The following is a 14,313-nucleotide window of genomic DNA, read 5'->3' as shown; positions in this document are numbered from 1 at the left end:
TTGATTAGTTAGGGCATGAAGGCTCATGGGGAGAAGGCAGAAGATTGGTGTTGAGAGAGAAAATGAATCTGCCATAATGAAATGGCAGAGCAGACTTGATGGGCCAAATGGCCTAATTCAGCTACTGTATCTTATGGTCTTATCAGTTATCCTCCTATAATTTTATATATCTGATCACCTTCAGCATCCAATGCATCAGATAAAACAGTTCAAGTTTTTCCAGCCTCTCCTTAGAACTAACACACTTCAAACCAGGCAACATCCTGGTGAATCCCTCCAAAACCTCCAGATCTAGACTCTCAAGAATGTTACTGGGACTGGAGGAGAGACTGGACTGTCTGGGGCTATTTCCCCAGCAGTGTTAGAGGGGGGAACTACAGATGTTTATAAAATCATAGGGGGCATAGATAAGGTGAATGGTCACAGTCCTTTCCCCAGGGTTGGGAATCTGAAACTACAGGGCATTGGTTAAAGGTGGGAGAAGAGGCACGTTTTCACAAAGAGGATGGTGGATGGAATCAGCTGCTAGAGGAGGTAGTAGAAACGAGTACGATTACAACTTGTAAAAGAGTTTTAGACAGGGGCACGGATTGGAAAGGTTTAGTGGAATAGGCATAGGTGAAAGGGACTAGATCTGGTAGGTACCTTGCTTGGCATGGGTATCGAGCCCAAGGACTGTAAGAGTAACTTCACTGGACAAAGTTCAAAGCAAACCTATTATCATAGTATGTACACGTCATCAGTTACTGTCCTGAGGTCCATTTCCTTGCAGGCACTCACAGCAGAACAAAGAAATATAATAGAACCGATGGAAAGCTACACACAGAGACTGACTAGCAACCAACGGGCAAAAGGAGACAAATTGCGCAAATACAAACAAAAATAATAAACAACATTGAAAACATGATTTGTAGAATCAGTTGGAATCAGTTCAGTATTCAGGTGAGTGGGCGCTGGTTCAGAAGTCTGATGGTTGAGTGGCGATAACTGTTCAGTGTTTCATTTCCTTCGAACTCCTTCCGGTAGTTCAGCCAGCAGAGTTGCACTGACCTGAAGTGAAAGTTGAGGGTTGGCCACATTGGTAGGTCTGGACCCACATACTGCCAGGCTAAATGAGGGTGACGATGATACTTCCCTGTTTAGTGGCAAGGGGAACATGGAGATGATGGCTAAGGACTGAAGTCTTCAGTGGGAACACAATATCATGTACCTTTTGTCCTAATAATAAGCTGGAGGAAATTGGATGACGTTGAAATACTGTGAAAGGCTCCTTAAAGATGTCTGATTTTTTTTTTGTTAATCGTCCATTTGTACAATGCCACGACATCTTTTAAGTAGTGGTTTTGGGTGAATTTTTTCACTGGTCCAGTAATTAATCACAATTTATGAGTGGCATGCCCTGAAGACTGACAGGCTGATATAGCGTGTGAAGTGCGTGTTGACATATGGAAGTGTACTGGTACTCTCACTGTTACAGTAAGCGGTGGGTGTGAATACGTCAAGCAATGGCAATAGAAGATGAAAAGTGACGAGTGCAGGAGGAGGGTTTGATGGTGAATTGGGGAGCAGAGCAGGGGCTAGGACGGCAGTGCATTCGGAACAGGGTGTACATGAGTGCTGGGTGACAGCGGGGTGCTAAGAGCCTGGGGTAAGAAGCCATTAGCCAGCCTGACAGTTCCGGTTCCTTCTGTCTGATGGCAGGGGGTCAGGGAGATAGTGGAAAGGATGGGAGGGCTCTTTGGCAATGCTGAAGGCACTGTGAATGCAGTTAGCCTCACACTGTTACGGCAACGGCCAGGGTTCAATTCTGCCGCTATCTGTAAGGAGTTTGTATGTTTTCCACGGGACTGTGTGGGTTTCCGCCGGGTGCTCTGGTTTCCTCCCACAGTCCAATGACGGATGGGTTAGGGTTAATAAGTCATGGGACACGCTCTATTGGTGTCGGAAGTGTGTTAACACCTACCGGCTACAATCCCTGAAATGTGTTGGTCATCCACGCAAACAATGCATTTCACCTTATGTCTTGATGTTCCTGTGACAAATAAAGCTAATCTAATCTAATCTATTGCCACAGTCCACTTTACTTTAAATTCAGAAATTGATTTGTATTAGTTACAGAGAGAAAGTGAGTTGGTCAGCAGATGGTAAAATCTAGTGAGGCAGAAACTCATCACTGAGTATGACAGGCCAGCACCTTTACCTGCGCAGAGTACAACTCCTCCTGTTATTATGTAGCTGTAGAGCCTCGCAATATGCCTGAAACCAAGGGTAGTCGTAGCCGAAGGGCGGTAGTGGGGACGAGCTCCCACTACTAAACAAATGCTCTTCATGGCGTGCATCTCAAACAGCCTCTGACAACCAAGTCCCACTCCTGGCCTTCACGTGTGGCACAGTTCTTATACCTGGTGGAGCTGTTCTCACTGACAGGAGAAGGGGCAAAGGAGGTACACTGGAGCCTTAAAACCAGTTGCTCCGGGCAGATGGGGCTCGTTAACCACGGATGGAAGCTCACCTAGGAGAGGGAAAACTCTGATTTCAAACCTCCGCTGCCTTGCGGCGGTACCCGCTCACGGGAAAGGCTTTGGGAGTAAACCCCAAGGAAAAATCCGGAGTCAGAGTTCTGAAGGCAGCACTGGCACGGCAACTCCTGCGACGCTGCTGGCGCCAAACTATATCGACTCTCAGCGTTCCTTTGGACCCGTCATCAGCATGGGGGGGGGGGCCACTGCATGGGCGGCACTGGCACGGCAACTCCTGCGACGCTGCTGGCACCAAACTATATCGACTCTCAGCGTTCCTTTGGACCCGTCATCAGCATGGGGGGGGGGCCACTGCATGGGCGGCACTGGCACGGCAACTCCTGCGACGCTGCTGGCACCAAACTATATCGACTCTCAGCGTTCCTTTGGACCCGTCATCAGCATGGGCGACAGACGGATCTCCACATCAACTCTGCCCTGGCTTGCGCCCTGGAGAAGCCACTCCCAGTGACTACCCGAGGCGCAGTACCCATGGTCAACCACGACCGACGGAGGCCACACAATTCGGTTACGTGACAGTCACTGAGAGGTGATGCCAAGGGGAAATTCCTGCCTTTATTGACGAAGAGGAGCTAGGTATGGATCTGTCCCTAGTGAGACCCAAGGCACTGGAACTAAGGGTGAAGACTGCTTTCAGACTTCTAGACAGCCTCTTGGCTTTCCACTTCTCTCATCCCTGCTTCCTTTGGGATTTTTAATCTTTCAAGCTTACCAACTTCTCTTATACTATTTTTATTCAGCTTCTCATTCTCACCGGACCCTTGATTCCCCTGTAGGCTGGAGTTGTGTCCCTTCTTCTGCAAGGGCTTAAATTCATTGCCATTTCCTTGTTCTCTATTGTAAATTCCCATTATAAATTCTCCCGTCGCTCTCTAAGGAGACCAGATTTGTGGCTGGAGTGAGTTGTACCTGGTGGAAGACACTGTGACAGCCAAGATAAAGGAATGAGGCATGTTGTAGTCTGACATTGATGCCAGCCAGGCCATTGGCAGCTTAGATCTTTGTGACTCTGGTTATTCGTGGTTCCAACAGCAGCTTTAAAGCATATTTACAGCTATTAGTCTACGACCAGCTGTCATAGTTCTACCTTGCGGCTTTCCGGAGCTATCTTATCTTCTAAAACATTAAACTCACTTCAGTTCGCGGTACTTCCATGTTAACCTGAACCTCCTCACAGTTCCATGTTAGATGGCTGCAAGAATGTCCTCAAAGGTATTCAACCAAGATTCAGAATTCAAGATTCAAGATTGTTTATTGTCATTCTTCATTATAAAGGTGTAAAGGAGAATGAAATGATTTTTATACAGAATTGGATACAACACAAAAACACAGTAAGTATAAAGAACACAAGAAATATTAATAGATTAGATTAGCTCATGTACCTGTACGTGGACTTATTGTATGTCCATAAGGTGATGCTAGGTGCAGGAGAGTCTGTACATATGGTGACTCTGACAGAAAATGACAAGTTACTGGTGGTGGGGTGGAGATGTTGATCAGCCTGACACTTAGGGGAATTTACTGTCTTTGAGTCTGGTAGTCCTGCTGTGGATGTTACATAGCCTCTTCCTTGGGGGGAGTGGGACAAACAGTCCATAAGCAGTGTGGGCCGGATCCTTCAAGGTATCGCTGACCCTTTTCCAGCACCTTTCTACGTATATGTCCTTGTTGTCCTCGAAGTTCTTCCTGCCGTGAAGCTGGTGGGCAAAGGGTGCGATCAGAGTTGACCCTGTGCTGTGGTGTGGAAGTTCCTGCTGTGACCCAGCGATGGTGGTGACGATGCATCATTCCCGATATCAGACAGACTGAGGCAGGGAAAAACCTCACTGGAGCCCTATTGTCTCTCACTTCCCAAACACTGATTTTCTGTAGGAGCCACGGGACGGTCAGGAACCCTGGCTGAACATGGGCCTTTCCTACCCTGTGTAGCTCAGCTAGTTGCTGAATAGTACAAGCAGCGAGTGAAGGCGCCTCCTGTGATTTCCAATTGTAATGTTATTCCATGTAGTTTATACGAATTGGCTCTTGAATGACGAATTCAGTGTGGGGCGATACTTACATCCTTACACACTGAAGGTTTCCAGCCACACAATTAAACAGGAGGAGGAGAGTTCCAGCTGCGAGGATCGTTTACAGGCAGACACATATGGAGGTTATATCAATTCTTCGTTTGTCTTTTGTCCTTGCTCTTTTGTTCTCAGCCACTGAATTCTGCTGTTTACAAGGTGAGAGCCATCCTAGGCAATTCTTTTTTCCTTCCTCCTTAGGGAGAAGCTCACATTTAAGTATCTAAAATTAAAACTTTGAGTTTAGAGGGTGAATCTTGTGCAAAGTCTGAATTATTCTTCCTGATACATCAGTTCTTAGATCAAACATTGAAACGTTGGTGGGATCTGGTTGGATTTTCAGATTGTGAGGATGTATGTGGAAAGTTCAACTGCAAAAGCGATTCCCTTCTTCAAAAAGGTGCTGGAACTCACCCAGCGAACTAGTCAGCCTGGTATCAATTAGCGGGTGATCACAAGAGCTGAGACAGAATGCATGCTGCAGGACCTCTAGTGTGGAAATCTAAAAGGTTATATCTAACTGTTTGCAAGAGCGGTGCTGTGACGGTACTGTAATTTCAGGATGAGTAGATGATGAGATAGGTTAGGAACATTATAAACTGAACCAATATGGCAGGAAAGAAACTAAGGGGTCATAGTCAGTGCTGGAGCATGAAACCGGATTGAGACTGGTGAGTAGACATAGGTGGTTTAATATGTGTTTAGTACTCGTGTGTAGTTTAATGCTCACGCTTGTCAATATGGTCACTAGTGACTGTCATTATTGGTCCTTAAGATTGATTGATTAATGTGCATAACAGGCGGTGATACGGACATGCTTGTAAGGCCTCGACAAGGTAGATGCAGGAATGACATTTCCTCCTGTAGGTGAACCTGGAGGTAGAGATTCAGAATAAAAGGTCTCTTCAGCAAAAATGGGGAGAGATTTGTTTTCTCAGAGGAACTTGAATCTTTGGAATTTGGACAGACTTTGAGTCCATAAGGTAGTGATGCAGAACAGGCAGAAAAAAGTAGATGTCGTTTGAAGATCAGGCTAGTGGATGGTGGGACAGGCTCAAAGGCCCACATGGCGGACTCCTGCTCCTACTCCATATCTTCTAATATTCCGAATATTTTGTTGTTTCCCTAGTTTTCAAAAAAAAACACCCCTAGTGTTTGGAGAAAGCTAGAATATAAAAGCAAGGATGTAATGCTGAAGCTTTTTAAGGCATTGCTCAGACTGCACTTGGAATACTTTGAGCAGCTTTGGGCCCCTTACCTAAGAAAAGATGTGCTGGCGTTGGAGAGGATCCAGAGGAGGTTCACAAGTGTGATTCCAGGGATGAAAGGGTCAATGTACGAGGAGTGACACGTACAACACGCTGGACTGAAATGTTGACTGCTCGTTTCCACATAGCTGCCCGACCTGCTGAGTTCCTCCAGCGAGTTGTACGTGTTCCTTCGACCCCAGCATCTGCAGAGTATTTTGTGTTTAAGAATGTACAAGGAGTGTTTGATGACTCTGAGCCTGCCTTGCTGGAGTTTAGAAGAATGTAGGGGCATCTCATTGAAACCTATTAAATATTGAAAGGCCTAGATAGAATAGATGTGGAGAGGATGTTTCCTATAGTAGAAGAGTCTAGGACCAGAGGGCACAGCCTCAGGATACAGGGACATTCATTTAGAACAGAGACGAGGAGGAATTTCTTTAGATAGAGGATAGTGAATCTGTGGATGACATTGCACAGGAGGCTGTGGAACCCAAGTCATCGAGTATATTTAAGGCGAAGGTTCATAGGTTCTTGATCAGTCAGGATGTCAAAGTTTATGGAGAGAAGACAGGAGAATGGGTTTGTGAGGGATTCACTGGACAACAAATTTTTTCAAACGTTTTGCTTCCTGAAAAAAAATTAGAGATTATGATAGACAATGTCAAGCTGAACACAAAAATAATTTCAGATTTGCTGTATCGTGTAGGAATTTGGATACACATTAAAATAACTTTTATTGAATTTAACATGTTTAATTGCGTAACGCCATGTTCGTCACTGACCACATCAAGATCAGCGGGAAAGAAGTCTAAAGGGGAATGCAGAAAATTAATTTTCAATGACATGTTGCATGTCATGGTTTTGTCTGCTTTAAGCATGTTGTCAAGCAGCTCAGTGTAGCTGCTGAGAGCAAACCCCAGCCTTGCAATCTTGAACCAAGTAGTTCTGCTTTAGCTTTTGACAAATCTAAGTCCCTGACCAGGTCATTTAATTCTGGCTGTGTTACCAGATGGGGATAACCAGGTATAAAGGGTTCAACATCTGGATCAGTGTCGTTTTCCACATCTGGTTCATGCGTTGTGGCATCTTCATCTGCCTCATCTCGGCTCCATGCCTCTGGTGGCTTCGGTAATGGCAAACTGTCGTCATGTGGCACTGGTCTCATGGCTGAAGGCAGACTGGGGTCTTCAATAGATCTCTCATTTTTAGAAGGGAAGCCAGATACATTGGTCAGACAGAAGTAACAGTCCGTCACATTTTCCGTCTGCTCTCGCCGTATCATTGGAACTGCAAATGGCATTGGCTTCTGAGCAGCTCTGAGCCGAGCTCTCAGGCTGACTGTACAACAAATGTGAGGAGCCCAGGGTTTGTCTTGGTCGCCAATTTTACATCCGAAGTAGAGCTCATGGGCTTTCTTAATAAGTGCAGTCATGGTGTGTCTTTGAGCCTTAAGCGTGTACTCGCAACAGATGTAACAGAGCGTATCGCAGCTGTTGCGACATTGACGAGACTTTGTTGCTGTATTAAATCTTCCTGAAGACGATAATCCCATTGTTCAGTATACTCACTATGTTACTGCCTGAGGAACATGTGCATCAACATGCGTCCAAACAGCATCTGTAAACGTGAGCAGCTTTTATAGCCTGTCTGCCAGCATCTGACCTGACTAAACATACCCAGACAACATTTGCATAGCGCCTACACTGAGTGCATGTCCAGGCATGCTTGGACTGACCAAAACAGCTTGCTTTGTGGGCCATACACTAGTAGACTTAAAATATGATGGGAAATCACAAGATAGGTTATATCTACAAAACGGTATGTCGTAGGAATATTTTAAGGTGATTTTCGTGATCGGCGGCCTAAAATCTATAAAATACACCCAAAAGTGTTCAGGAAGCAAAATCTTCGTTGGCCGCAATTGAACGGCAGAGAAGACTCAATGGGTCGAATGGCCTAATTCTGCTCCTATGTTTTATGGTCTTATCGTAGTTGGTTACTCAACAAAAGCCAGTTGTCAGATGTAGATTGGCAGGATAGGTGACTGTTGACACATTGAACACACTTCAGAAGAGATGGAACTGGGCAGGAGCACATTGGATTGATGGAACTAACAAGGAATTGCTTTCCATTGCAATTTACAGAGAGTTGGGAGATCTAGACGTTCGACTCTGTAGTCATAGATTACTTCTGGATAGGAAGGTATGTTAGATGTTTCCCTCTCCTATAGTTATCTTTTGATACAGGGTGGTTATTGAATAAAGTCCAAAGACTGTCAATTGTAATCCAAACATTAAGGAATTTGGCAGCAATTTTGTATATAATGAATGTTAGACATTGTGGAGACATTACTGGATTGCATTAAAGCTGCAATGGCATATCTCGAACTTGCCACACACAGGCATTAAACAGAGTGTGCGGGTGAAAGGTATAGACAACGGTCTTGTATACAATTAACCGAACACACTTTCAATTACCAGATGTTATGAGGGATGATTGATATGTTCGTGCCCTAAGGTAGAAGGATTCAATTTTAGAAAAACTAGCACATTTATTTTTCACATTTATTTTCCTACATTTACATACTTTGTCCGGCGGTCATGAAGCATATGATCTTGGACGTCCAGAAAGTGTACACAGCTGGGTGATTGATAAGTTCGTGGCCTAAGGTACAAGGAGATGGGTTGTACAGCTCTCGTTACGTGCACATGCAGTTCAACTCTTTGAGTGATTATGCAGAAAGTTTGAAGTTAATAACATCTCCTTCTACCTTAGGCCACAAACTTATCAATCACCCCTGATGAGTTATTAACTGATGTTATTATTTGGATGAAAAGAAGACAATGCTAAAATTACAAATCTACTTCTTTTGTTAATTGCAGATTCTTCAGAATCCGAATCTGAAGATGTTACTAGACCAACCAAAGGTTCAGTTAACAATTCTGAAATTATTCACTCTATGCAGAATGAATCAGCAAGATATTATCTGACTAGTTCCATTACCACGGTGGTCATCCCAGTTATCTCAAGCATCATCGTGATCATTGGACTCCCGGCCAATGGGCTGGCCCTTTTGGTTCTGGCCACCAAGGTGCGACGAGTGCCTTCCACCATCTTCCTGATGAACCTGGCGACAGCCGACCTTCTCCTGATTCTGGTGCTCCCGTTCAAGATCCACTATCACTTCCAGGGCAACAACTGGATCTTCGGCGAAGCCCTGTGCCGGACGATGACGGCCTTCTTCTACGGGAACATGTACTGCTCCATCCTGCTCCTCACCTTCATCAGCGTCGACCGATACTTTGCTCTGGTCCACCCATTCTACTCCAGACGCTTCAGGGACAATAGGTCCGCTGTGGCCATCTGCTCGATCTTATGGACCATTGTTGCCTTCTCTGTGCTACCTTTTCTCCTCCAGAGGCAGGTTTATCCAATCCAGGACCTAAACATCAAAGCCTGCCATGATGCTTTGCCAGAAAGCATGAACTCTGGTTATTTCTTCTATTACTTTGTGTGCTTGGTTGTAGTTGAATTTCTTATTCCTTGTCTAGTTACAGTATTTTGTTATGTATCTGTCATCAAAACACTGATGAGCAACGATCGCAAATATGTTAAAGCTGTAAGGGCCATAATTTTAACACTGATAATATACGTGGTGTGTTTTACTCCCAGTAAGATCATCCTGCTCATTCATTACTCAGAGTATCATCTCATGCACTCCAGTGGCCTCTATTTATATTATATAATCTTCCTGGAGCTCAGTACTCTCAATAATTGCATCGACCCCTTCATCTTTTACTACTTCTCTGTTGAGTTTCGGGGCAAAGTGGAACGGTCAGTCCTATTTTTCAAAAAAAAGCCAAAGATAAAGGAAAAGTCTGGGAAGAAGCTTTCTCAGCCCAAGATCACGTCGGGAGTCAGAGTGAGCACACCATTGGTCCAGAGCAAAACCAGCTGAACTGCCATAGTGAACTAGACAACTCGCATCAGGTGTGGCAACATTAAGATCAGTGGTTGTTATGAATCATGCTGCTTTCCCTTTTGGAAATAAAGAACAATCCAACAAGACTCTAAGTACAGTTGTATATGAGATTTAACCACATAGGTCTTTTCACTTTACTTTAGGCTATATCGTTCTTAAATCCTCTTCCCACCCCACAACACATTATGTCATGTTTTTATGATTAGTAACATAATTGGGGAATAGACATTGCACAATATAACAACTATGCCAATTCCGTTTACTACATTTTAATTTGGCCATTTTATCTTCTCATTTGGCCGACAGACAAGGACAACCGTTCCTCCTACAATAATCTTTCCTCGTTAAATCACTGGCGGAAAATATTACAAGAAATCAGCACGTTGATCTCTTTCCCCACTTACGATTAGGCTGAGTCCAGCTCTGGTGAAGGTAAAACATTTTAACACACCGCTTTTGGGAAAATTCATATCCCTGCCAGACTATATTCTATGCTGCTGAATCATGTCCAAACATTCTGGAGGACCCTCACTATCCACTTGCTGACAGCAAGATGACTGAAAGTTATCGGCCAGGTAGATGGGTGTAAAAAGGCACCCAAAATTCAGCTTTGGGAAAGGAGAAAGTGAGCTGATAAAACGGCACTGGGGACACTGCAAACCATAAACAGGAGAAAGCCTGCAGTTGCTGGAAATCCAGAGTAACACACACAAAATGCTAGAGGAACTCAGTAGGTCAGGCAGTATCAACAGTCGACCCCTGGGGCCTAAAGAGAGGTCTTGAGAAATGAAGGGTCTTCACTTCCACAGATGCTGCCTGACCTGCCAAGTTCCTCCAGCATCTTGTTTGTGTTGCTTGGGGACACGTGAGTTTGGTCAAAAGTTCAGACTTCATAGTTCAAATGTCACTATTTACAACCCTGAGATTAATTTTCTTGGAGGAATTCACAGTAAATGCAAAAAAACACAGTAGACTCAGTGAAAAAACACATACAAGAAGAACAAACAACCAATGTTCCATCACAGAACCATCACAAAATGATGGTGATGATAATAATAATAAATAAACAAGCAATAAATATTGAAAGCATGAGATGAAGAGTCATTTAAAGTGAGTCCATAGGTTGTGGGATTAGTGTTGAGGTGGCTAAAGTTGAGTGAAGTTATCCCCTGTGGTTCAGGAGCCTGATGGTTGAAGGGTAATAACCATTCCTGAACCTGGTGGTGTGGGTCTTAAGGCTCCTGGATCTTCTTCCCGATGGCCACAGCAAGAAGAGAGCATGACCTGGATAGTGGGATCCTTGACGATGAACACTGTCTTCCTGTCACAGTTCTCCAGGTAGATGTCCTCAGTGGCGGGGAGGGCTTTACCAGTGATGGACAGGGCTGTATCCATCTTTGTACCATTTGTGGGAGTATGGTGGCAAGCTTACGCCGTGGGCCAGTCTGTGATCCCTATGTAGTCTGTGTGGATCACAACCAAGCTGTAGCACAATTTTATGGGTACTTTTTTTTCAGTCAAAACACTTGACAAGCTCTGGAATAAAATCAGAAAATGGTGGAAATACTCAGCAGGGTCAGGCTGCATCTGTGTGAAGAGAAACAGAGTTAACACTCAGGTCAAGGACTTTGACAGAACTAGGAAAAGCACAAAAGAAACATGCAGGGAAGATGAGGAGGGGGAATAGGCCAAGACCAGAGACCATGGAATTAAATGAGGACATCTCGCCAATGAATGAATGGGACCAGTTAAAGAGGGAGAAACATAGACAAAAGAATGAAACATTGAACAATCTGCTGGAGGAACTGTGTATCTGATGGCAAAGGGACAGCAGATACTAGAACCTAGAACAAATGCTGGGAGACTCAACGGGTCTGAATCAGAATCAAGTTTATTGTCACTGACACCAGTTGTGAAGTATGTTGTTTTGTGACAGCGGTGCGGTGCAGGAAGAATAAATTACTATTAGTTACAATAAAGGAATAGTGCAATAGAGGAAATGTTCATGGGTTCATGAACATTTCAGAAATCTGATGGTAGAGGAGAAGAAGCTGTTCCTAAAACATGGAGTGTGAGTCCTCAGGCTCCTGGACCTCTTCCCAAATGATAATAGGAAGAGGACATGTCCCAGATGGTGAAGGTTCTTAAAGATGGATGCCTTTTGAAGATGTTCTGAGTGGTGATGGAGCTGGCTGAGTCTACAATGCTCTGAAGTCTCTTACACTAATGCATCGGCACCTCCATATCAGACAATGACACAGCCAGTCAGAGTACTCTCCACTATACATCTGCAGAAATTCGCTAGCGTCAAGACTCCTCAAACTCCGAATGAAGTACAGACTCTGGCCTGCCTCCTTCATGATTGCATCAATACAAAAGGCGTATGTCAACGTTTCAAGTCAAGAGCCTGTGTCAAGAGTCCGTAACAGTCAAAAAAATGGAAGTGTTGCAAAATGCAGTGCAAGAGGACATGGTATGTGTGGCTTTTCCTTCACTACTAGAAAGAAAAAGAAAGGATTAAAGGAAAAACAAAAACAAGTTAAGTTAATAACACAGATTGCTAATAGATATAGACAGAGAAATCAAGTTACACAAAGTTGTAGAATTCAGTATTAGATCCAAAAAGGCTTGATTCCCAGATAATCTTAACTCATGCTGACACAATTGTATTTCTATGTTATATTGACTATCCTGTTGTACATACTATTTGTTATATAAATATATAATTTATATATTTACTATAAATTGCACATTTAGATGGAGATGTAGCGTAAAGATGAAAGATGAAGGATGTAAGTTATAAATTCAGTTCAAGATCCTATTGCCAACAGCGTTCCAGAGCGATCAGATAGCAAACAGCACTGCTAGCTTTATTTGTTTAGTGGATCATTCCAGCCCTTTGAGAATCACTGCCCCAGCAACCCCTCAAGCCCAATTACCCCCAGCCTAATCACAGGACAGTTTACAATGACCAATTAACCTACGCAGTATGTCTTTAGACTGTGAGGGGAACCCAGAGCACAGGAGGAAAATCCATGCATCCTTTGGGGAGGGTGTGTACACAGAACCCTTATGGAACAGCGCCGGAATTGACCTCTGAACTCTGGAATGCCCTGAGCCCTAATCGTGCCACACTAACTGCTATGCTACTGTGGCGTTTCTCTGACCCTATCCGTCCACTCGATTTGAGTAAACCTCTTCTGCTTACCTCTCTATCAAAGGCATAATCGACTTTTCCAAGATTCACTCCGACCAAGCTTACATTTTCAAACTACGAGGGGTGATTAATAAGTTCATGACCTAAGGTAGAAGAAGTCAATTTGAGAAAACCTAGCACATTTATTTTTCAACATAGTCCCCTCCTACATTTACACACTTAGTCCAGCAGTCGTGGAGCATACGGATCTCGGACTTCCAGAAAGTGTCCACAGATGGGTGATTGACAAGCTTGAGAAGGAGATGAGTTGTACAGCTCTTGTTACATGTACAAGGAGTTCAACTCTTTGAGTGATTATGCAGAAAGTTTGAAGTTAATAACTCATCGGGGTGATTGATAAGTTCGTGGCCTAGGTAGAAGGAGATGTTATTAACTTTCTGCATAATCACTCAGAGTTGACTTGCATGTGCATATAACGAGAGCTGTATAACTCATCTCCTTCTACCTTAGGCCACAAACTTATCAATCACCCCTTGTAAGTCAGCTTCTGCTTGAGCATCATGGCATCAAAGAAGGAAGTAGAGTATCTGGTCTGGTTCCCCTGGCTGTCTAAATTTACTAACAAAGTATATATATCATTTACAACCCTGAGGCTCATTTCCTTGCAGGCACCCACAAGAAAATAAAAAAAAGATACAGTGGAATGCATGAAAAACTAAAATAGCAAACACTCACAAACATCCAATGTGCAAAAGAGGACAAGTTGTGCGAATAATTCTAATTATTGAGAATATGAGCGGCAGAGCCCCTGAAAGTGAGTCCCCAGGCTGTGGAGACTGTGGAGGTGAGTGAAGTCTTCTACACCAGGTCCAGGAGCCCGGTGGTTGTGGGGCAACAACTGTCCCTGAACCTGGTGGTGTGGGACCCAAGACCTCCTCACCTCCCACCCAATGGTAGTGGTGAGAAGAGATGAGAGGGTCAAACGCAGGCAGGCATGGGATCTTGGCTGGCACAGAGTAGTGGGGCTGAACATTGCTTCGTTTTCAGCTCTCAGTTGAAGTCTGTCCTGGCGACACTGGCCGTTGTCTGCTTTAAGGTGCTGTGCTCACATTCCCGAGAGTCAAGCCTGAAGACACACACTCAGTGATTCAGGAACAGCTTCTTCCCCTCTGCCATCAGGGAGGGGGTACAGGAGCCTGAAGACACACACTCAGTGATTCAGGAACAGCTTCTTCCCCTCTGCCATCAGGGAGGAGGTGTAGGAGCCTGAAGACACACACTCAGTGATTCAGGGGCAGCTTCTTCCCCTCTGCCATCA

General features: G+C 44.3%; 1 protein-coding gene across 4 annotated transcripts; it reads left to right on the top strand.

Moving 5' to 3' along the window:
* The first annotated feature begins 823 nt into the window (after window positions 1–823).
* Window positions 824–12,492, top strand: LOC132405802 (proteinase-activated receptor 3-like). Of its 4 annotated transcripts, none has more exons than XM_059990803.1 (2): window positions 824–942; window positions 8,739–12,492. In XM_059990803.1, exon 2 carries the CDS (start codon window positions 8,816–8,818, stop codon window positions 9,812–9,814), a length of 999 nt encoding a protein of 332 aa, XP_059846786.1. In that variant the 5' UTR covers window positions 824–942; window positions 8,739–8,815; the 3' UTR covers window positions 9,815–12,492. The 4 variants fall into 4 exon arrangements, with proteins under 4 accessions (XP_059846786.1, XP_059846783.1, XP_059846784.1 ...); XM_059990800.1 differs by lacking the exon at window positions 824–942 and adding an exon at window positions 4,070–4,692; XM_059990801.1 differs by lacking the exon at window positions 824–942 and adding an exon at window positions 4,583–4,765.
* Window positions 12,493–14,313: the final 1,821 nt, after the last annotated feature.

The sequence above is a fragment of the Hypanus sabinus genome, chromosome 16, assembly GCF_030144855.1.
Source record: "Hypanus sabinus isolate sHypSab1 chromosome 16, sHypSab1.hap1, whole genome shotgun sequence".
Lineage (NCBI taxonomy): Eukaryota > Metazoa > Chordata > Chondrichthyes > Myliobatiformes > Dasyatidae > Hypanus > Hypanus sabinus.
The sequence above is the reverse complement of the archived record's forward strand: the minus strand, read 5'-3'. Positions and strand labels throughout refer to the sequence as shown.

Bases quoted from the DNA above. Each gene is read 5' to 3' on its own strand.
- LOC132405802 (XM_059990800.1), top strand. From the start codon at position 4,533: ATGTTATTCCATGTAGTTTATACGAATTGGCTCTTGAATGACGAATTC. The intron at 4,693-8,738 runs GTTATATCAATT...TGTTAATTGCAG, and splicing joins ACAGGCAGACACATATGGAG to ATTCTTCAGAATCCGAATCT.